At 45.0% G+C, this 23,730-nt stretch overlaps 1 protein-coding gene across 1 annotated transcript; it reads left to right on the forward strand.

Moving 5' to 3' along the window:
* The first annotated feature begins 1,777 nt into the window (after positions 1-1,777).
* Positions 1,778-23,317, forward strand: ITM2C (integral membrane protein 2C). The gene is made up of 6 exons (XM_083443029.1): positions 1,778-2,059; positions 13,992-14,141; positions 15,594-15,779; positions 16,211-16,321; positions 19,462-19,612; positions 20,386-23,317. The coding sequence occupies exons 1-6, from the start codon at positions 1,940-1,942 to the stop codon at positions 20,475-20,477; spliced, it is 810 nt and encodes a 269-aa protein (XP_083299155.1). The 5' UTR covers positions 1,778-1,939; the 3' UTR covers positions 20,478-23,317.
* The last annotated feature ends 413 nt before the right edge of the window (positions 23,318-23,730 follow it).

The raw sequence follows: 23,730 nt of genomic DNA on the forward strand, positions 1-23,730 counted from the left end.
TGCAGGGGGTTGGACTAGATGACCCCTGGGGTCCCTTCCAACTCTGCAATTCTATGATTCTATATGCCACCTCTTGCTTTGGGCTGGACACTCTTCAGTTACCTCTGGTCCTTATTGCTAGAAAGAAAATAACTCTGGTTTCACCATGAAATGCAAAAGATTATGCAGCTGTTGTAATTTAGATATTATATTTTATGTGAGGGAGTCACTGGGAATTTTGGTTATTATGTACCGTATTTTTCGCCCTATAGGACGCACTTTTCCCCCTCCAAAAATGAAGGGGAAATGTGTGTGCGTCCTATGGGGCGAATACAGGCTTTCGCTGAAGCCTGGAGAGCGAGATGAGTCGGTGCGCACCGACCCCCCTCGCTCTCCAGGCTTCAGGAAGCTTTGCACAACCCTCCGGAGCCCGGCGCGAAGCCTCCGGAGGGTCGCGCAGAGCTGCCTGCCCTCCTGAGCTCCGTGCAGCTCTGCGTGACCCTCCGGAGCCCGGCGCGTTTTTATGGAAGACAATCTTACTCAGCTACGATTGATCACTAAAGAAGAAGCCTGGACTTTTGTTGTGGGGACGGGATGGGATGGGACAGAACCGACGTGATTGGTCCGTTAGTGAAGTATGTCTATTTTTTTACTTGATCTTATTTCCATTGTTTTACTTGATTTGATACTGCAGTCATGAAATTAAAAGACCCCTGCTTCTTGAGAGAAAAGCAATGACAAACCTAGACAGCATCTTAAAAAGCAGAGACATCACCTTGCCAACAAAGGTCTATATAGTTAAAGCTATGGTTTTCCCAGTAGTGATGTATGGAAGTGAGAGCTGAACCATAAAGAAGGCCAATCGCCAAAGAATTGATGCTTTTTGAATTATGGTGCTGGAGGAGACTCTTGAGAGTCCCATGGACTGCAAGAAGATCAAATCTATTCATTTTGAAGGAAATCAGCCCTGAGTGCTCACTGGAAGGACAGATCCTGAAGCTGAGGCTCCAATACTTTGGCCACCTCATGAGAAGACTCCCTGGAAAAGACCCTGATGTTGGGGAAGATTGAGGGCACAAGGAGAAGGGGACGACAGAGGACGAGATGGTTGAACAGTGTTCTCAAAGCTACCAGCATGAGTTTGACCAAACTGTGGGAGGCAGTGGAAGACAGGAGTGCCTAAACGACTAAACAACAAATACTGTACTTGCTGCTTTGTTGCTGTTTGTTGTTTAGTCGTTTAGGCACTCCTGTCTTCCACTGCTTCTGTTGTTTAGTTGTTTAGTCGTGTCCGACTCTTCGTGACCCCATGGACCAGAGCACGCCAGGCACTTCGTCCCCTTCTCCTTGTGCCCTCAACCTTTCCCAACATCTGTCCTTCCAGTGAGCACTCAGGGCTGATTTCCTTCAGAATGGATAGGTTTGATCTTCTTGCAGTCCACGGGACTCTCAAGAGTCTCCTCCAGCACCAGTACTTGTTGCTAGATGAGGCCAAAAGGCCTGTCTAGTCCAGCGACCTGTTCTTCCACGGTGGCCAACAAGTGATGCCCACAAGCAGGACTCACCCCACTTGAGCCCCACCAGCAACCATCATTCACAAGCATCCCTGCCTCCAACCGCGGAGAGAGACCGTAGAGCTCCGAATCTAGGAGCCTTCGCTCTCTCGCTTTCCCTGAGCCTCTTTGGGGTGCATCCTGAGCGCGGACTCTAGCGGCCACCTGCTCGCTCGCCAGCGCAAGACGCGCGTCCGCGGAGCCTCGTTAACTCTTGGCTTCTCCCGCGAAGGCGGGGGGGGGGGGAGAGACGCGGGAGGGGGGGGCGGAGAGCTAAGGCTGCACTTCCGGCGCTTCCTCCCGGCGGCGGGGTGGGCTCGACGGATGGTCCAGAGAGCCGCGTCGAGCGCAGACGAGGCGTCGGGTTTCGCTTCGGACGCTGCTGCTGCTGCTGCTCCTGCTCAGCCATGGTGAAAATCAGCTTCCAGCAGCCGGCGGCGGGGCTCAAGCCCGAGAAAGAGGCGGCGGCGGCGGCAACAGGAGCCAACTATGGAGCCAAAGCCGAGGTCCTCTTGCCCCACGACTTGGTGAGTGGCGGCGACTGGGAGCGCCTTTAGCTCAAAGGATAATGATGATAATAATAATAATAACAACACATTAAATAAAGAGAAAGCGTTTCGATGTCAAGGGATGGGTTCCATTAGGGGGACTTGAAAAGAAAATGAGCCCCGGAGAGTTGCTTGGGACGGAGCCCCCTGGAAGGCACAGCGCGATCCGCTGCAGAGCCCGGCCGGGGCGGGACGGGTTTGCCTGCCGGCTTTTCCCTTGCAAGCGCCGACCGGCCGGACGGGCGAGCGGAGCGGAAGAAAGAAAGTCGCCTGCTTCCCTCTCGCCCCCGAGGGAGGGCAGAAAATGGGCGCGTTTTGGGTAAAGGGAGGCTGTGCGGTGGTAGAAAAGTGGGGCAGGATTGCGGGTCGGGGGGGGGCGCATGATGGCGAGAGGGCGCGCCGTGGCGCGCAGCCCTTCCCGTTCGCTGGCGAGCCTTGTCCCGCGGCGTTTCCCCTTCCGCCGCAGGGTCCGGGGCTCCTGAGGGTGCCCGCCCAAGCCCCTGGGTTGCGGGGCCGGGGAGGCACTTGGAGGCGCCCGCCTTGGGCTCCTGCATCCGTAGGACGCGAGAGAGGAGTCGGAAAGTTACAGCAGGAAGAGGCCTGGCGCCGAGTTGCAGCAATAGTCCAGCAGCCCCAGCCGTAGAGGCAGCTCGTAGCTTCCCGCAGGCGGAGGCAACTTTTGCCCATTCCTGAAGTCTCGAGTTATTTATTTATTTTTCAGGAATGACCGGAAAAACGTGCGCTTTGACCACGAGTTCTTCCTCCCCCCCCCCCATTCGTGCACCATCATTTGAAAAACCCAGCTTTAGGAAACTGTAAAATACGTCTTAGAACTCCTGAGCTTGTGCAGATATTTTCCCCACAGAGCGTTTGTTTCTCAACATTTATATCCCACCAAGAGTCTCGAGGAAGTGCAATTATTCCCTTCCTCCGTTTTTGGTCTTTGCAAAACAACAACCATGCGAAGTAGATTGAGGCTGAGCAAGAAACTGCTCTGAGGTGATCCATGCTGTTATCTCCTGACCAGGGCCTGCTGATCAGGGAAGGGCTTCTGGGCCAAGGCAAGAGGGGGATAAGCATAGCTGTCAACTTTTCCCTTTTCTTGCGAGAAATCCTATTCGGAATAAGGGGATTTCCCTTAAAAAAGGGGAAACGTTGACAGCTATGGAGATAAGCTATCAGACATGCTAGACCTTTGTTGTCTCCCATGTTGAAGATTAAAAAAAAAATAAAGTATGTGGGGCTTGTTGGTTTCTTTGAACCCAGGGTCCAATCCGTGGCCTAGAAAAAAGGCTGTTTCAGCTGTGGTTCTCCTAGTTGAGAAACCAGCATCTCCACAATGAGTGGTGCTTTGGGTCTCTGTTTAGATTCCCTCCACCCCTGGGGTTTGCCCTGCTGACTGTGACCTGCTGAGTTTGGGGTTTGCTGTTGATTCTTCCCCTCTCCTGCCCCCTTGAATAGAATCAGTGGTTGGCATTCTTTGGCGAGATTTCAAAATATCCAGTTACAGTTACAGTTACAAAGCTGAGCAGCCGAAGCAGCCGAAAGGTTTCTGGGCTATAGTGGCTGTGTCCTTTACCGCAGGGGGCTCTTGCTAGTGTTTCTCTCTATATCAGTTCCTATCCAGTGGGTGGGTGGGGAGGTGCTGAGCTGCCTCCATGATCTCTTCTAAAGTAATGGGAGCCTGACTTCATCCTTTGTCGTTTGTGTGTGCTGCATAATATCTGCCCCTGTTTTCATCACACCAGGAATCTCCGCTTGACTCCCGCAAATTGCATTGCACCGCCTCTGTTTACTCCACACAATTTCTCTTTCTAACTCGCTGTCCCGCTCCGCCCCCATGAATAGCCTGCAGGACATCCAGCATGCTTAGATAATGTTCTCATTCAGCCAGATTGCTGAGCATTTCCAGAGGCTTTCACTGACACGAGGAATGCGCAGAAAACTGAGAAACGAGAAGCGTTGTAAAATGGAGGTTTGGATGACCAGGATTCTTCTACATTTGAGCTTAAAGTTTTGTACAGAGCACACACCTTTTGTTCATTTGTTCTGTTATAGCATCCTCCTTCCCAAAGGAGCCCGGGGGAAGCACTTTTCCATTCCTCCATATATATATGCGCCATTTATCTTAAATTATTGGCAGGGGTGAGGAGTGTGTTGCAATGACAGCTGCCTACCGTTTTGTTCCTGTAGATGTGTTCTTGTTGAGTGGTTCAGGAAGTGAACAAATTAAGGTCTCTCCCACTGTTGCCAGAACTGGATGTGCAGAAGAAGCTGCTTTATATGGACCATTGGGCTACAGAGCCCAGTCGGGCTGGTAGTGGCTGTTCTCTGTCTTCCCCACCATGTGCTTCCTGACCCTTTTAATGCAGGTGCGGGAAAGATTTGGCCCACCAAGTGTTGCTGAACTACAACTTCCATCATCCCAGCCATTGGCTGTGTTTGCTGATAACGGACTGTAGTTCAGCAAGTTTGGAGGGCCAGAGGTTCCCAGCCCTGGAGATGCCAAGATCGAACCTGGAAACATCTTTGTGCAACATGCAGAGCACCACACTTCTACCAATAAGCTATAGTCCCCATACCTGCTGCATGATCTGCACTTGTTCTCATTGGATTTGTAGCTTGGAGTTCTCTACCCAGATAAAGAACAATTCTGCACCAAGTTAACCCAGATTCTGATCCTAGGAAAGCTGAATTCTGCAATCACAACGCAGTTTGCAAATTGATACAATTTTTGTAATATACTCCGCAATTTCAAATCTTTTGCTTCATTTGCCTTTGCTATTATGGGAAAATTCAAGGAGCTATGCAGGACTGTGAACTCATTGAAACTCCTCTTTAGAATCCTAAAGGCTAGAAACTTTTTAAAATCAGACCTTGTGGTTGTGCATTCAGAATAGTATTTTGCATGGTTTCCCTCCTCTTTGCACTTTTGTGGAATAACCAGAATTATCACCATATTCACGTTGGAGAAGGCTCCTGGCACAGTTTTGCCTACTTGTAAATTTATAGTGCTAAACTGACTTTCCATGGCAACGGTCAGTGGTGACATCACTGTACCATGAGGAAGATGCTGGTAGGGATTCCTGACATGTTTTTTTTCCAGTTAAAATGAAGAAAAAGATAACACAGTTTCTAACACCATTGAATGCGCTACAGTGGTACCTCTGGTTAAGAACTTAATTCGTTCTGGAGGTCCACTCTCAACCTGAAACTGTTCTTAACCTGAAACACCACTTTAGCTAATGGGGCCTCCCACTGCCACCACCGCACGATTTCTGTTCTCATCCTCAAGCAAAGTTCTTAACTTGAGGTACTACTTCCGGGTTAGCGGAGTCTGTAACCTGAAGCATTTGTAACCCAAAGCATTTGTAAGCTGAGGTACCACTGTACTAGGATTAGTGTTCCCTTGCAGTCATCTTGCAGCCCTTTTCCAAATCCAAGGTGAAGAGAGACTTGTAAAAATTGTTTTTATTTTTCCTTTTCTTAAAAAACTATTACAATAAAAAACTTTAAAAAACTTAAACTACTCTAGAATTTATTTTATGAATATTATAAAACTGAGCGAACACAAATCTATATCTTCTCCAAGCTATGCAGCTTGCATTTGAAAGGAGCAGCAACATGAATATTATGCAATCAATTTACTTTCTTACTTCAAGTTGAGTGCATCGTATCTCAACTACTAGGATGTTTAGATGACTGATATTGAGCAAGCTGGGCTACAGCTTTTGTCTGAGGCTCCTCCCATAGAATTCAGAGTCAGCATGCTTGCTAATCTACTTCAAGTCACTCAGAGATCTACTAGCCTATTTCATCCGACCTTCCCCCCATTTCTGCTTTGTACAGGGGAATAGGAAGCTCCATTATACAGAGTCACACTATCGGTCCATTTAGCTCCATGTTGCCCACACTGACAGACAGCAGCTTTCCGGGATTTTAGGTGGGGGACATTCCTAGCCCTACCTGGAGATGCTGGGGATTGGATCTCGAATCTTTTGCATGCTGCAGGCACAAGCTCCTCTTCCTCTCCTCCCACCTGAAACCCCTTTTTGCTCCCAAAAATCTGCTTCAGAAGGTTGGGGAACTCTGCAAAACCAGGTGGGGGGAGATGAGGCCGAGGCGGATGGAGAAGTCATGTTGCACAAGCAGGCTTGCACCACTGAATGTCACTTAAGGTACAAGCCTTTAACACCTGTGCAATTTCTTCCCTCCCGCTATGGAAAGGGGTTCCAGGACAAGGAAATCTGGGTGGCTCCAGCTGCTGTCAGACCATAAGCTCTTGGCATTGGGCATGCTGAGAAGGGATGGTGGGAGTTAGAGTCCAACAACATGAAGGGACTCCGTTTCTGCCTCCTAGTTTTAGAGTCACCCTGAGGGGGCTGGGGAAACAACTGTTGGGAATTTGCATGTGTTGGCCTCCCTCTCAACCCACTCCCCTTTCCACATGACGGTGTACATTTGTCTTCCACTATGGGCTGATAATCCTGCACTTCTCTGATAGAGGAAAAAGGGTTAAGCAGCCAGGGTTTTATTGAATTCCCTTGTTCTGATTGCACACCCACACGAATCAGCACCCTGCCACCTCTTTCATTCGTGCAGTGACAAAGCTATGCATTAATTAGAAAAGCAGCTTTATTGGGTATTTTGTGCATGGCTTGCTGCCTGTAGCCTCTGCTTAGGGCAGGTGGGTGAGCATTGTTTCTCAAAACACATGGCTGGTGTCAAGGATGCAATCAGACACATCATTGTGATTGTTCTCTTCAAGTGTCTTCATTTGAGATCCCAAGTGTTTGTGACTCTCTGTGGCTTTGCACGAGTACCACATTTCACATGCTCTCTGCTGAAAAACTGCTTGCCGTGAAGACTGCATGTAGTACCTTTTCCATTCTAAAGCAAACCTTTTGAAACAGTCTGTATGCATAATTGCGTCCTGGTTTCTGTTGATGTGAGGAAACAAGAGCCATAGTGTTACGGCTGTGCTCTTGACTTCCTGGGGTCATGAGGATCTAGCTCAAAGCCAGGTACTAACAAGAATTCTTGGGTGCTAGAGAGGACAAGGTGAGAGGTTATAGGCAGTTTACATGTGCAGCAAGAATAGTTCCCCCCCCCCCTCCACCTAGCTCAGGATGTCCACTCCAGTAATCTATAACTTTTCCGACCTGGAACCTGCCCTCAATTCACACATGCCTTTAGGGACCCACTTCTTAATTTTTCTTCACTAATACATTAGTACGGCCCTAGTGTTGCTGTTGCAACACATATTAAATCAGGCTGTGCCCAGTAGTGGGTCACACGACCCACTGGGTAAGACAAATGGCATACACTGACTAGTAGCGACACTCCAGCTACTACATTTCTGGCCCTACCTGGAGGTGCTGAGGTTCGAACCTGGGCAAAGCAAGCAGTGATAGAAACTCAGATATATAAACTAATTGCCAAATGGCACCTTAACGTTACGTTCGCCACAATGGAATGCCTAGGGGCAATGAAATTATTTCATTGCATTTCTAAAGGTAAAGGGACCCCTGACCGTTAGGTCCAGTCATGACCGACTCTGGGGTTGCGGCCCTCATCTCGCTTTACTGGCCGAGGTAGCCGGCGTACAGCTTCCAGTTCATGTGGCCAACATGAGTAACCCGCTTCTGGCGAACCAGATCAGCGCACGGAAACGCCGTTTACCTTCCTACTGGAGCAGTACTTATTTATCTACTTGCACTTTGACGTGCTTTCGAACTGCTAGGTTGGCAGGAGCAGAGACCGAACAACGGGAGCTCACCCCGTCGTGGGGATTCAAACCGCCGACCTTCTGATTGGCAACCCCTAGGCTCTGTGGCTTAATCCACAGTGCTACCCACATCCCATTCCATTTCTACACCGCTTTATATTTCAAAGAACAAAAAATCTCAAAGCAGTTACAAACACATTAAAACAATCCAGAATAAAACAAATTCAAGCTTCAAGGAAAATATATCAGATCCTTCTCTAAATGACATTTTGCTTTCCCCTATTTATTTGCCTACATAATTTATATGGCTGCCCCATAGCAAAAGTACTGTAGGAAGCCAGAGCAGTGTAGTGGTTAGAGTGTTCGACTAGGACTTGGGAGATCAGGATTCAAATCCCCACTCAGCCATGAAGCTCAATGGGTTACCTTGGAGTCAGTCACAGCTTCTAAACCTCACAGGGTAATTGTAGGGATTAACTGAGAAGGGGGTGAACCATGTACTCCTCGCAGAAAAAGGTAATTAATAAGCTCTTCTGCTTACTTGCTTAAGAAAGCAGGCGATGGGGCAGCCAGATGGGGATGTCTGAACCAACCTGGCATGCAGAGATCTCCATGTGGTTGCAGTTGGATCTGCACAAGTCGCAAAATGCGTCTGGCACGTGGAAATTTCTTATACTGCAAAGCAGAGGTTCTGCTGCTGAGCTGCAATGAGTGCATTTGGGGTTCTTGTGCAACAAAGCCATGATAGAAACATGGAAATTTTTTGTTAAGAAAAGCAGGAAAAGGTGCTGGAAGGTTATTGTATAACCTCCATGCAAGCAAATTGGAATGAATGAATGAACTGCAGTATGGTGTGACCTCTGTAAATGTTGTTCAAACAGATCAGGATGAACGGTGAGTAATGGGGTTGTCTGGAAGAGCTCTTAGCAACATTTGCTAAGGACATATAGCGGCACTGAGATGCTGGTGGACATGCCCACCACTTCAAGAATTCATTGTTATGCCGCTCAGGAAACTGTGTGCCTGTTCTCCAAACCCATGTGTTTTTTTCTAGGCAGGAGGCTCTTAACCAGCATTGCCTGCAAAGCTCTCAGTGCGGAACAGAAATAATCTGCCAAACTCACAAAATGCACACATTCTCTGTGAGCACATTTTAGCTGAGGTCATTTTCATATTGCAATCTTAGTACAATATATAAGCCCTTTGGGAGCTGCAGACTGTGGTGGAAGAAATAAATAAATGGGGAAAGAATATTGAGGTCCCAGCAGAATAGAAACGGGAAGATTTCAGGGCAAGTCATAAATAATGATGCCGTTCCCTCTGTGTAATTGAATGTTCCCATCCCTGAAAAACAACAACAGAGGACCAAAATGTGATAAGAGGTGAAGGGCTGAGTGTCCTTATTTGGGGGAAATGGTCTAGGATGGCAACAGCTGGAAAATGAAACAGATGAAACAGCTTTGGAAAGCTAAGTGAGCAGGGGAGATGAAAGGACTTCTCTCTGACGGCACTGAACTCGGGTAAACTTGCTTTAATTTCCTTCCTCTTGTTTACATCAGCGGAAATTTCATTGATCAAACCTGCCCAGATACAAGCAACTGTAAGCTTGGCTGTCGCTTATTACATCTAACCTTGAACTTTATCAATGGCAACTGATTTCCTGCTGATAAAAAGGTCGCAAACGACTCTGGGGTTGTTGCGGCTCTCATCTCGCTTTAAAGGCCGAGGGACCTGGCATTTGTCCACTTCCGCAGACAGTCCCCCCTCCCCCCGCCAGGTCATGTGGCCAGCATGACTAAGCTGCTTCTGGCGAAACCAGAGCAGAGCACGGAAACGCCGTTTACCTTTCCGCCAGAGTGGTACCTATTTATCTACTTGCACTGTGAGCTTTTGAACTGCTAGGTTGGCAGGAGCAGGGACCGAGCAACGGGAGCTCACCCCTTTGTGGGGATTCAAACTGCTGACCTTACAATCGGCAAACCCAAGCGGCACAGTGGTTTAACCCACAGCGCCACCCACGTCCCTGTTGATACATACACGTAAATTATATATAACACACAGGCATACAACCCACCCTGTTTAGGAGGCCCAGGTATCTTTTGTACCCTGCCTTCACAAACATCCTTATTTCACCTGCGAGTGCTGCATTTCCCCCTTAAATCGGCTCTGGTTAATTTGAGTTATTTTCCTCTTGCCCTCCCATGATTTTGGGTCAGGTTTGCTGTACTGCAAGAAGAGGAGGCATGAAAGGAAGAGTGGGAGATACTTGCTCTAGGCCAGAGGCTCTCAAACTTTCCACCCTCAGAGCCCAACTGAAAGGGCTACAAATACCGAGGCTCCAACTATCACAAAATAGCTGTGTCAAGGTTATAGCCAGTTTCAAAACGGAGGTGGAGGCAGACATAATAAAATAAATGGCAGTTGTGGGCAACATTTTCTATTGCTTTCTTTTTTTTTTTTTTTTTTTTTTTTTTTTTTTATAAATATTTATTAAGTTTTACATAAACAATAAAGAACAACATAAACAACACATAACACAGAAAAAATACACAAACATAAAACACAAAAACAACAGTAATAAACAATAAAAATAGAGAAAATTAAAAAAAAAATACCCTTTTTATCTTCATAATGACCTTGCATTTACTTGTTTCTGCGACTTCCCCCAACCTCCCTACTCTGTATTCCAAATCAAATGTTCTGTCTGCAAATTCTTTCCCTCTATCATAATTTAAATTTCTCATCATCTTAAATCCATATCCCATAATTATATTTCCTTCAGTCTAGATTTTAGATCTTTTTCTGTTCACCTTTCTTGCTAAAAACCAGTCACCTTCAGTCCGATATCTTCAAATGTTCGTTATCTTGCAGTATTTCTGTAAATAGTCTTTAAATTTCCTCCAATCTTCCCTCACCGTCTCTTCTCCCTGGTCTCTAATCCTGCCGGTCATTTCTGCTGATTCCATGTAGTCGATGACTTTCATCTGCCATTCTTCCAGAGTGGGTAATTCTTCTGTCTTCCAATACTGTGCAATAAGTATTCTTGCTGCTGCTGTAGCATACATAAAGAAAATCCTATCTTTCTTGTGCACCTGTTGGCCAACCATGCCCAGGAGAAAGGCTTCTGGCTTCTTCGAAAATGTGTATTTAAACACTTTTTTCAGCTCATTATAAATCATCTCCCAGAATGCCTTAATCTTAGGGCACGTCCACCAAAGGTGAAAGAATGTGCCTTCAACTTCTTTACATTTCCAACACTTATTATCGGGCAAATGGTAAATTTTCGCAAGCTTGACTGGTGTCATGTACCACCTATATATCATTTTCATTACATTCTCTCTTAGGGCATTAGATGCATTTTCTATTGCTTTCTAACCCCTCTTTTAAAAATGGATTGTTTGCCACTGTGAGTTCCCAGCAGCAGGGAGTTCCACAGGTCAGCTTTACTCAAGCTTAGTGCATACATTGGGTTCTCCTGAAATTCTTTTTGTTTTAGGCAAAATGTGATGACGCAGAAGCTCCTCGCAAGTATTTTGAGTAGCCTCCTGTAGCTTCTTCTCTCCATCTCCTTTCACACTTGTACTCTGTGCCTACCCCCAATCTGACAGTTTCTTTCATCCTTCCTACCTGGGCCATTTACATTCACTCCTTCCTCCTAACAGCTTCCATGTTTTATCCCCTTCTTCTCTTATCCCCAGTTTATTACACTCGCTTTTGGAGATGCTACTGCTAGCACCTGCCCAACCCAAAGTATCACATAGTCAGGGCTGGGTGGGTTATAGCGCAGAGGCCTTCCTGCCTGAAAGTGGGTTGAGGCTCCCTAGTAGTCCCTGACCCACAGCTGGAAAAACATGGCTCTAGACGGCTTTCCTATTAATAATGAATATATTTCCATCCGTGTTTTCTCCCTGAACCAATCTAGCATCGTTTCCAAGGAAAGAAGAAGAAGAAAATGTCTCAGAATAACTCAGTCAATCCTGGTGTGTGTTAATTTATTAACCTGCCCTAAAACGGGCCAGATGTTTTTCATGGTCCTTTTGTTTTATAACAAGTTTGGGAAAGCCTGCCTTTTCATAGCTTGTTTGTTTTTTGCCATTCTGTGCCTGCCGCTCGTTGCTCTGCTTGGTTTTCTGCAGCAGACTGTGCACCAAGCTGATCTACTCCTTCCTTTATTGGATCGTACACTCCTATATATCCTGCCTGCCAACTGGGACGGACTTAAAATGCCAGAGCATGCTTCCTGCAAGTCTGCCAGGGAGACTGTTCTCACCCCCTTACTTCAAGGCCCTCCCAGCTCCGACTATGCCCACCCCACCCACTCTCAACTGAACTGTGGAGTATCTGTGGTGTTCATGGAGCTCAGCCAAGCTACACACCCTGCCTTGTTGATAAGTTTATTATTTTTCTTCCTTGCCGCCCCGGTGGAATGCTCGCTTCTCGCTTCTGCCGAATTGCATATGTCTGTTGCATACAGGGGCTGCTGCAAATGAGCTCATTTAATGTTTTCGTGCAGTGCATCCTGAGCCGTACCTTGTTTTAAGGATTTGCAGCCACAGGCTTGCTCTCAGCAGTGACCCTTCATTGTTTTCCTAGACTGTGTGCCTGATGTTACTGTGTTGAATTAGCATTATCATTGTGCAGGCTGATCTCATGAGCGCTGGAACAGTGATGTAATGCCACACGCCGGATTCCAGTTGCCCGTTTGAAATTCATTTATCTTTGCCCCTCAGATGTGTCCAAGGCAGTGTGCAAAGCTTAAATTAGAAAAGGTTCGTTAGCAAAACAGGACCTCAAACCAGTTTGGTGTTGTTTTGTGAAGTACAGACGGAAGAAACCACAGTTTCCCCAAGTTATGGACATAACAGGAAATTGTGGTTTATTCAGAACTGTATGTGAGTTTGCAACCTACAGCCTTCGCATGTGAACAAGGCAGGGAAGAGATGGGAGGGCAGAGCACCCAAGGCTCTTTGCACCTTCTTCTTTGTAACTAAATAAACTAAACAAAAATGGTTCACTGTTACTTTTGAGTCCTGATTATATAAACGAAGCAACAAAATTATTGTATGCTAAATACTGGGGAAAATAAAACAAGCTACAGGATTATGCAGTAGTGCCAAAGATCAAAACGACTATGAATTAAGAAGGACAAATTCTGGATATTTTTTTAAATCAAAAGTTATATATTCTTTTCTGATTTTTTGTGACATGGTTTTTGAATATTACAAAACATGATGTTTGTGTAATTACTATTAATTGTTTTCCGTAGTGTGTCCAAGAGACTCAACAGGGACAAAAATATTAATGGCAGTATTCAAATAAAATATGAGCCACTTGGTCTGCAGAAACATACCTTCCAACATTTAGCCATTGAAAAAAGGGACATAAAATTAATGATAATTTTACTGTTTATACCCCACACATCTTATTGGGTTGCCCCAGCACTCTGGGCAGCTTCCAACATATATAAAAACCTAATAAAACATTAAACATTAAAAAATTTCCCTATACAGGATTACCTTCAGATGGCTCGGTGTGTGTGTCTGGATAACTCCATACCTTCCAACATTTCTCCAGTGAAAATAGGGACATCCTAAGGAAAAGCGGGACATTCTGGGATCAAATCAGAAACCGGGATGGCTTCTCTAAATCAGGGACATCCCTGGAAAATAGGGACACTTGGTGGGTCTGTAGAAACATCATATCTGTATAGGGATTCCATAGTAAGTAAGTACGGCGTCCATATTGTTGACGGGGATGCTGAGGCTGAAGGAGAATGACTTGCTTAAATCTACCTAGTGAGCTTATGGCAGGGGCAGAATTTGAGTCGAGGCCTTCCTGGTTCAGAGCGCACTGTCTTAACTGCTCTTGACTAGTCATCACAAAATATAGTACAGAATACAAATCACACACCAGCAGTAGCATACCTGTTTGCAGACTACCTGTTTTCAGGCTTTGCTTTCTTTGCTTGGCACAATTTGAAAACAATAATAATCAAAACTGAAAAAGGTCTGCTCTTCATCATGGGAAACAAACTTTCTGAAATGTTTTACTCTGTATTGCCCTCTTGACTCTTATCTTCTGAAAATATTCCATGCAGCACTGAGAAATCCTGACCAGTGTTTAAGCATGTCTTGCATTGCTCATACCAATGTTTCTGTTACCTTGTCTCCTCCTTTTAAACAGGAGGAGCAGCCCTTGCCCTTTCCAGTGGAGACCAGGAAGCCTCTTAGTCGCATCTTCTACTGGACGATGATGATGTTGTTGTTGCTCCTCGGCCTGATTTTGACATCAATGTATGTCTACAGATACTTCTCCTACACGTTCCCAAATCAGGTATGTCTGGGGCAGTGTGAAGGGTCTCTACCTCATCCCCCCAGGATTCTCAAAGTTCATGTTGACTTAACCTATTGCCTTTTCCCCATTAGTCATTTGATTCCTTCATCTCTTCCCCCGCCCCAGGTTCATTTATCATTCATTCCTCACTTTTGCTTCCTAGGGAAGCCCAGATCCCCAAACAGCAGACAAAAACAAAAAGCCAGAATGAAAGATCTCTGCTGTATATAACGAAATGCAGCATAGATCAAAATATAAAACAAGTCAAAGGCAAATTCAGATCAGCAAAACAATAAAACTGTTAGATACCTAAGAATTAATTAAACAACTTAGTCTTCTGACCTTAATTTTCCCATCCCTTTTCCATGGTACCGACAGATAATTTTTTTGAGAACTCCAGGGTGGAGTCTGAGAGAAGAAGAGTTTGGATTTGATATCCCGCCTTTCACTCCCCTTCAGGAGTCTCAAAGTGGCTAACATTCTCCTTCCCCTTCCTCCCCCACAACAAACACTCTGTGAGGTGAGTGGGGCTGAGAGACTTCAGAGAAGTGTGACTGGCCCAAGGTCACCCAGCAGCTGCATGTGAAGGAGCGGAGACGCGAACCCGGTTCCCCAGATTACAAGACTACTGCTCTTAACCACTACACCACACTGGTGTAGAGAGAGGTGGACCACAGCACTTGCTCATTAAGCACACTTTTTCTTTTTTCTTTTTTGGCAAAATAAATTTCCCATCTTTAATATTAATCTGCAATTTTCATTTCCAAGTCCTTTGTCATTGGCACTTCTCTTTCTTGAGTACATTCCTGGCTCTCTTTTTACTCACTGGAGAGTTTGCTCTGTATGTACGCTGTGGTGGAGGTTTGTGTAAAATGTGTTCTGTGAGGTGATATTTAAGTAATGCAGGTGGGAAGCTGAGACTTGTGATATATACAGCTGGTCCCAGAGAACAGGAGGCAGGAAAAATGGGAAAGGTGGCCGTTGTTGTTGTGGTTGTTGAAGACTCATCATGTGCTTGATTTTGAGTTACATAGAAGCTTTGGGCAGAGAGGCAGCACTTCCTTAGAGTCACACTTGGGAGCCAGCTGCACATCATATGCAAATGTGTGCAACAAAGCTCCAACTGTCGCTTGTTTTAAAAGAAAAGCAGCTTCAGAAGGCAGCCATGTTGAGGTTGTTTGTTGTATTTGCCTCATCTTAAGGGCCTTAGCTCAGTGTGTGGGATGCAGAAAGTCCAAGCTTCAGCCCCTGGTCTCTCCAGAGGTGGGTGGGAAACACACGTCTGAAACAATGGGGAGCTCGTAGTGGAGCCTACACAGCTAATGCAGAATTTGGTGGGCCAACACTGCATAAGGCACTGTCTGCTGTTCCTGTGTGAAAGCTTTTTCTCTGACTCTTGCAACAAAGGTCAAAGAGCCCCTGGATTTACGACCACCCTTTTTATTTCCACAGTATGGCCTGGAAGATCAGGAGCAGGAGATGCTCTGCCAGCTTTTCTACGTAGACGAACTGAGGGAGCAGCTGGAGCTGCATGAGAACGTGAGGATTTACCTCGGCGAGAATTACGAGCAGATCAGCATCCCAATGCCCCACTTTGGTGAAAGCGACCCTGCAGATATTATCCATGACTTTCAGAGGGTAAGAAACAAGCAACAGGCTACAGATATTGTGACAGCTTCTGAGGAAGGGCTGCGCCTTGGCGTCTCCTGAACATGCTTGTAGCAGCTTCAGAGACTTGCAGGAGAGACAGGACAGGAAGCCCACGTGAGATGCAGTTTTCCTGACCATGTTTTTAGTACAGCTTTCAAAAGAGGTTCCTGCTCAGTTAGGTGTACCAGTTCTTTTTCCTAACATTACGTCACAGGTATCTCCTGTAAGCAGAGCTTGTACTAGAAGGATCTTTCAAGAAGAGGATGCACTAATGGTTAATCTTTGCTGTTGCATGAGATGTACTAAGGTTGCTTAGGCTGAGGGAGGCTGAGGTTGTTGGAGTAAACCTCTGCTGCTCTCTCACCAAGACCAACATAGCCTCCCTTGTGTGAGCTCATTCTGCCTGTTTTTCCTTTCAGGGTCTGACTGCCTACCTTGACATCAGCTTGGATAAATGCTATGTCATTGAGCTGAACACCACCACTGTCATGCCACCTCAGAGCTTCTGGGAGCTGTTGGTTAACGTAAAGGTAGGGGGGAAATGTTCCTTCTTCTCACAGGGGTGCTTTGAAGATAAAATGGAGTGGACACGTGAAGTAGAATAGATAAAAATAATTGTGCACGGTCTGAAACACAGGGCAGGATTCACCTTACGAGCACCAGGGCTTTTGCTTGTGCAGTTGGGACTTCCCCCCTCACTTTCTTTCCTGGAACAGCCCCTTAGTCGAGGGGGAGAGGGATGGGAGAACCCCCTGAATAGTGTGCACTGGGTGGGGACATCACAAACATGTGTAAATGAGGGGGTTGCGTGTACAGTGGTACCTTGGGTTAAGTACTTAATTCATTCCAGAGGTCCGTACTTAACCTGAAACTGTTCTTAACCTGAAGCACCACTTTAGCTAATGGGGCCTCCTGCTGCCGCTGTGCCACCAGAGCATGATTTCTGTTCTCATCCTGAAGCAAAGTTCTTAACCTGAAGCACTATTTCTGGGTTAGCGGAGTCTGTAACCTGAAGCGTATGTAACCTGAAGCGTATGTAACCCAAGGTACCACTGTATGTTGTAAACTGCCTTGATATACTTTATAGAACTGTTGATTATCAATATTTAAATAAAAATAAATAGATATAGTCGGTCATCCAACCTTGGATTTAACAAATAGGTATTGCCAGGAAATGCGTAGTAGGCCTTGCACACATGCTATCTTCTTTGTCAGTCTCCTTCCGTGATGCAGATAAACAGATAGCTTGACTTTTACAGAACAGCTCTGCTGGCATTGGAGAACTCTCCTTAATTGACTGAGACAGCAATATTTTACAACAGGCTATTGATTTAGCTTGATGTGGCAGCACAACAGCATAGCAATGTGTTAAGATGCCCTGCTCCCATTGAGTTTTCTTAATCTCCCAGGAGATAATCAATCATTAGGTCAGGAAGTGGGGTGGGAGGGCATCTGTGGCTTGGGATGCTTGCCAGGGGAACTGCCTATTCAGCTGATGCCATTCTGATGGTATCACTGTGGGATCACTCTGCTTGCCTCCTCTGCGGTTTTGGAATGTGTAGGTCAGTTTGCTGGTTCGCTTAGTAGATGGTCTTATGTTGGGGCAGGTGGCTGCTTTTAAAAATTAATTTCATTTTTTTTAATGCTGCCTTATAATTGTGTAATGTTAGGGTGGCTAACAGATTTAAAATTTGGGGTGGGAGTGAGGGTTGGTTAATAAAACATAAAGCAGGACTAAAACAGCCCAGATACCAGAAACTTAAAGTAGAAGCAAAAGGCTTAACAAAATGAAAAGGTCTCTACCTGGCACCAAAATGTTATCTAGGTAGTTGCCAGGTGAGTCTCTCTTGATAGGGCATTATATAATCAAGGACCATTGCAGTCTCAAGCCATTTCAGGTTTTAAGGGTCAAAAACCATTGCTTCTATTTGTCCCCAGAAATGGTCTGGGAGCCAGTGAATCTGGCAACACACTGTCCTGTTTCCTAATCTCAGTTCAGCAGTGTTGCAGCTCAGTTTTGAACTCTGATGTTTACAGACCATCACTGGTCCTGTGCATGGTACACAATGGGAGGTCGCCCAGGGCATGGATAACTGAAGCTGGGCTATTCCTGTCCAGGTAAGGTCACAGTCAGCACCCAGCAAAAGTGCTAAAGGGCTACACCTCCTGTGCCAAATATGGTTCAAGAAGCACCCCCAGACTGCAAACCTGATTGTTCAACCCTATCCAGAACACAACTCGCTTCACTATCTTGTTTGGGTTGAATTTCAATGTACTGAGCATCATGCAGTCTATTAATATGTCCTGGTATTGATTTAACACCTCTTCCTCCTCGCCTGAGTCGATGAAAATGAGAAATTGGGAGTCAACCACAAACTGACTTCGCTGAAAAGCTTCCAGATGACCTCACTTTGTGGTTCGTGTAAACGTTTCAGAGCACGTAGGCAATAGAGCAGGACTCTTGTGGGGCCCTGAAGCACAAGCACCCAGATATGAAGTGAACTCTCTTCTAGTCACAAACTATTTTCTAAAATAATTTGGCAAGTTGAAGCAGAACTACTGCAAAGCACTGCCCTCATTTCTCAGCACAAGGCAACCTAATCCAGAAAGAAATCATGGTCTTTTTGTTTCTAAGGAGCAAGGATTGAATTGGCACAATCTGACCTATTTGGTCATTCAGATCAGATTGAGTATGAGGATACTTGTATACCCAAAGATGAATGAGGATAGAGTCCTGCACTTAGCAGGCTCAAAACCAGCTATATTTTATTATTCTGTCCTAATATTGTTTGTTGGAAGCCTGTGGGGTGAAGAAGATTAACCCCTGCTTATTAAACTAGTTCTGTTTTCTTCCACCGACACATTCAGAACCATATTGTACACCTGTGACTTTGCAATATCATTTCTGATTCCCTATTTAGTGCTTCTTAATTATAATTCTAGCGTCCTGTGGCTACATTTAGACCATTGAGAAACAAAGCGACACTGGGAAGGTGGTCTGGCTCTAAATGGAACTGCAGTTTTCCAATTCTGCTAGGTGATTTGCTTCAGAAAAACAACCACCACCTCTCTAAACGTCTTCAGTGCGCACTCTCTCTCTCTCTGTATTTGTTCTTTTCCTCCATGCACTCCAGGGCCAACTAGCTTGATTCCAAGCCAAAGGCCAGGTGGAACAACTCTGTCTTACAGGCCCTGCAGAAAGAAATCAGATCCTGCAGGGCCCTGGTCTCATGAGGCAAAGTGTTCCACCAGGCCGGAGCCAGTGTTGAAAAGTCCCTGGCTCTGGTTGAGAACAGGGGACAAAGGTGGAGGCCCCCTAGAGGGTCTATGTGTTCATTTTTGGCCTTTTGATTTATAAAAACCAATTAAGCCATGAGAAGATTCCACCTGATACCTGTTTGTATTGATTGTCTTCAGAAAGCTTACAAAAGAATGATGTTCCTGTCAGAAGTGTGCTGCTGCTCCTGGCTGGTTTTCAAAATGCCAATTAAATCCTTTGCTGATGAAGATGAATGAATGTTGCTTGGATCAAAATATTGAAGCCCTGATAAAATCATTTCTGAGGAGCAAAGATCATGGCTGTCAGGCATAGTTTCCCCCTGAAATTTAATCCTCATCAAATAATCTCAGTAATAGTTAAGATTTTGTGAATTTGATTCTGTGGTTTCAGAAAGGGGCATACCTGCCACAAACCTACATGATCCAGGAGGAGATGATAGTGACGGAACATGTCACTGACGTGGACCAGCTTGGCTTCTACATTTATGCCCTGTGCAGGGACAAAGAGATATATAGGCTGAAGCGTAGGACTGCGAGAAGACGTAAGTTTTTGCTGTTGCTGTTGCTTCTGGAGTTACACTGCTCAGCTGGGCTTTGAAGTCAGAACAGCATTTATCTTTGCAATTCCACAGAGGATAACTATTTTATTTAGACATTTATTAACTGCCCATCAACCGTGGCCACTGGTTGGTTTACAGCAAATGTCTGAAACAGTAAAATATACACTAATGATAAATTAGAACAATAAAATCAGTAAAAACATTAAACTCAACACAATATGCATAAAACCCCTTGGAAGGCTGTTAATTCATCTAGCTGATTTACAGTAGGAGTGACTGTATGCTTTTGTAAAGGATATCATTATGATAGTCTTTATTACTGAGAGCCAGTGTGGTGTAGTGATTAAGAGCAGTGGACTCATAATCTGGTGAACCGGGTTCGATTCCCCGCTCCTCCACTTGCAGCTGCTGGGTGACCTTGGGCTAGTCACACTTTTCTGAAGTCTCTCAATCTTACTCACCTCACAGAGTGTTGTGGGGGAGGAAGGGAAAGGAGATTGTTAGCTTCTTTGAGATGCCTTCGGGTAGTGATAAAGCGGGATATCAAATCCAAACTCTTCTTCTTCTAAAAAAAGCTTATTTCTTTAATAGAATAAATGCCTTGATGGAGGCCAATTTTTAAAAAATGGTTATGGGATTATTTTTGTGCCCTTGCTTCAACATCCTTGATTGTTGAACCAGTTCTATTTCAACACTCATCTTCTTTCTTCGCCACACTATTCCTTAATCTGACATTTCTTTCTACTCTCTTCCAGATATCCACCGACGTGCTGCTGAGACATGTCATCACATCCGCCATTTTGAAAACACTTTTGTGGTTGACACAGCCATTTGCCAGAAGTTGTGAGAGCTGCACTCCCAATGTAACCCTCTTGGGCTTTTCCTCTACTCATCCGCGCAGGCGTTCTTGCTCTGTCCTTGAGAGAATGTGTCTTAATTTACTTCTTGCTCCCATTGCTTGCGCATTACTAACTTCTCAGGTCACATGTGGCCAAACACTGGGCCTTGGGTGTCATTGTTCTGCATTTACATTTAACATTCACACATCACTGGGCTTAAATTTACACAGCGGCCCCAAAATGTTGAGTATTGGGTTTCTCTTGAGAAAGCTAGCACAATAATCTCTTCTGAAAAGAGCATGAGAAGCTTGAGAATTGGGAGGCCCTACTTCAAATCTGTACCCAACCACAAAGTTATCTGAGTGCCGGTGAACCAACCACTCACTCTCAGCATTACCAACTTCACGATACTGTTATGAGGATGAATGGGGTTGGTTTGTTGGTTAGGAGCTGCTTGGAAGGTGGATTGTAAACGTAATAGTGAAAAAGAAGAGTTAGCCTTTTTCACTAGAGTGCCACTTCCTTGTAAGGGACCCTTCTCAGCACAAAGAACCATTTGTATGAATCAATTAACAGAAAATCTGCAGTGAAATTTATTCCCTAAAAGGGCAAGGAAGCTGTATCAGTATCCTTGCAGCTCAACATCGAAATTTATGGACTTGTTATTCTAGGTCAGAGCTTTCCAAACTTTTCACGTTGGTGACACACTTTTTAGACATGCATCATTTCGCAACACAGCAGTTCAGTTTTACTAGCAAACCAGAGGCGAAACTGACCCCTTTTCAGCCTTGAGGAGCAGTGCAGGGAACATTTGCCTGCAGTCAGCACACTGACGTGTCGACACAGTTTGGGAAGCTCTGTTCTAGGCTTTACATAGCAGCATTCGTTGCCTTTCTGTGCAAGCTTGCCTGCCATTTTTTCCTCATTTCTCTGTAAGAGGCACAATCCCACAATGCAAGGGATGCGTGTACCACTGATCTGCATGCAAGATTGGTTGTGTTCTCCTGAATCTTCAGGAGAAAGAAAAGCAAACTCTTAAAATCCTGAGTTTGTAGACCAGCAAGAACAAACCATTCTGGGAGATGTTGCTGGTGAAGAGTTCAATACAGCTGGCTCTCCCAGTGTCCAGATTGTCTCACCATCTCCAAGTGAAACAGGGCCCACTAGTCTTTTTACCATTGGATAGATGACAACTGAACTTGGACCAAATGTTTGTCTTGATTGACTTATCTTTGGGATCTTAATATCACTTAATATCACTTAGCAATTCATTTTTGCCAGATGTTTATAATGGAGGTTTTGTAGATGCAACAGTCAGATTGAGCTCTTGCTTTGTAGGAATGGATTGGTTGAAATAATGATGAGGACCTCCATGCAAATAGGTAGTAGGGCTGTGATTCACCCTCCACAATAATAATAAAAAGAAAGGGATTAGTAGCATTGCACACTGGAGGAAAGATTGGCTCCCCATTTCCTTGCACACTATATACCCATTGGGTTTCTAAACATCAGAAGTTGAACAGTAGATTACTATCCAGGTCCCTAGACATCTGCTCTTGTAAAAGAGTGGTTAAACAGGAAAAATCAAATGCAGTTGGACTGCAGTTAAACAATTTTCTTTTTTTGTGGCAGATGGAAAAATGTGGTTGAGAACACCCCTAGACAAGTAGAGTTCAGGGAATATGAGGAGGGAGAGGGATGCACAGAAAAGAGACCAACATTCGTTTAGCAGAACTTTGCTAAACACTTCCTACACAGTAAAATTCTCCCAGAAGATAACAGAACTAAAAGCTGTGGTTGCGTTTAATATACTGGAAATGCAAATCGCACAATCTGAAGCATCAGAAGATCTGTGGCAAGGTTGTCTCCCATAGCATGTAGTGGGAGAGAACTGTGGGTCTCATTGATCAGCTCCCAGGTTACAGAAGGTCTGAGTTGTCAACACATCTATATTTCAGGAATGTGCCTGCATCTCGAATTGAACTCTTGGTGCTTCTGAACAAGGTTTAGGGCAGCTCTGCATGAACAAATTGCAGTACAATATGTGCTTCAAGTGTCCCTATGGCATTTGCTCCCCGCGATGAAGTAGTGGCCTGGAGTGATCTGCCACTGTGCTGTCGGAAACCTGCCCACCCAAATATAGGGCATGATGACACCTTCTCTGTAGGGCAAATTGAGTGGTTTAGCCAGTGTTAATAATCACAAAATGCCTAATGTCTGGCTGCTGCAAAATAGAGAAAAACTCAAAAAAATGCACACATTTTGCCATGTGGAGGTGGACTCAGTGTGATTCCAATTAAAGCAGTCACAACATAGAGGCATATTACTTATAACCATCCTTGGATTTTATTTTAACTTTTACCTGCCCATGCAAACAGAATTTTCAGCTCCTTTTGAGGTATGCACTCTGCTTGGTTAGGAGTAATGTTCAAATTCCTATTGATTTTCATTGCAATTTCACCTGAATGGTACAGATCCTGAAGGGAAAGGAGCATCATAACAGTTTCTTTAGTGAGCATCGTGGCACAGTAATAAAAACCAGGCTTGCATTTTCTTCTGCGCTACTCAAGTTGGAAATCCAAACTTTTTGTGTTTGGTTGTGCATGTTTTAAGCCAGTCTTTAACCTTGGTAACTTTGTGCAAAACCTGAAACACACGGACAAGGCCTTAGTTCTTTGCTGGAGCTAAAGATGATTCAAAGAACAGAACATCAGTTATCAGGTGACGAGATGGGGGGAGGGTGGGTGGAACAAAAGAAAGACCATTAAATGCTTTATATATTTTGTCTGAAAGAAATCTTACCTTTTAGGAGAAATGAATGAGATAATAAAATATTTTACTTCTGGTTGCAGTTGTCTCTTATTTCTGTGTATGTATTCCTAAAGGATTCTCCCAGTGCTACTTTCCTAGAAAAAGAGGTGCCAGAACTTCTCTTACAGTGACAATGGTAGCCACTTGAGATGTGCCAGAACTGAGTTCTGGTGAGTTGTGGCTGAAATAGAGCCCAGATTATACATGTCTTCAGGCCTTGCAAAGAGGATTAATTAAGCACATGGAGGAGACAGGATGAGCGCCCCAGCTCCCACGCCACCACTATTTTCATTGCTTTCCAACCGTGGAGGGAGATGGTCTGGAAGGAGGTGTTTTGGAGCTTTGAGCTTAGAGGGGGGAAAGTGGTAGTTGCAATGAATGAATGCATTGCAACACAAGTGCTTAATTTCATGCAATTCCATCAGCTGAGAACCCCCTAGTTAGACAGCA

The sequence above is a fragment of the Podarcis tiliguerta genome (genome assembly GCF_965153285.1).
Source record: "Podarcis tiliguerta genome assembly, chromosome: 5".
In the NCBI taxonomy this organism is placed as follows: domain Eukaryota; kingdom Metazoa; phylum Chordata; class Lepidosauria; order Squamata; family Lacertidae; genus Podarcis; species Podarcis tiliguerta.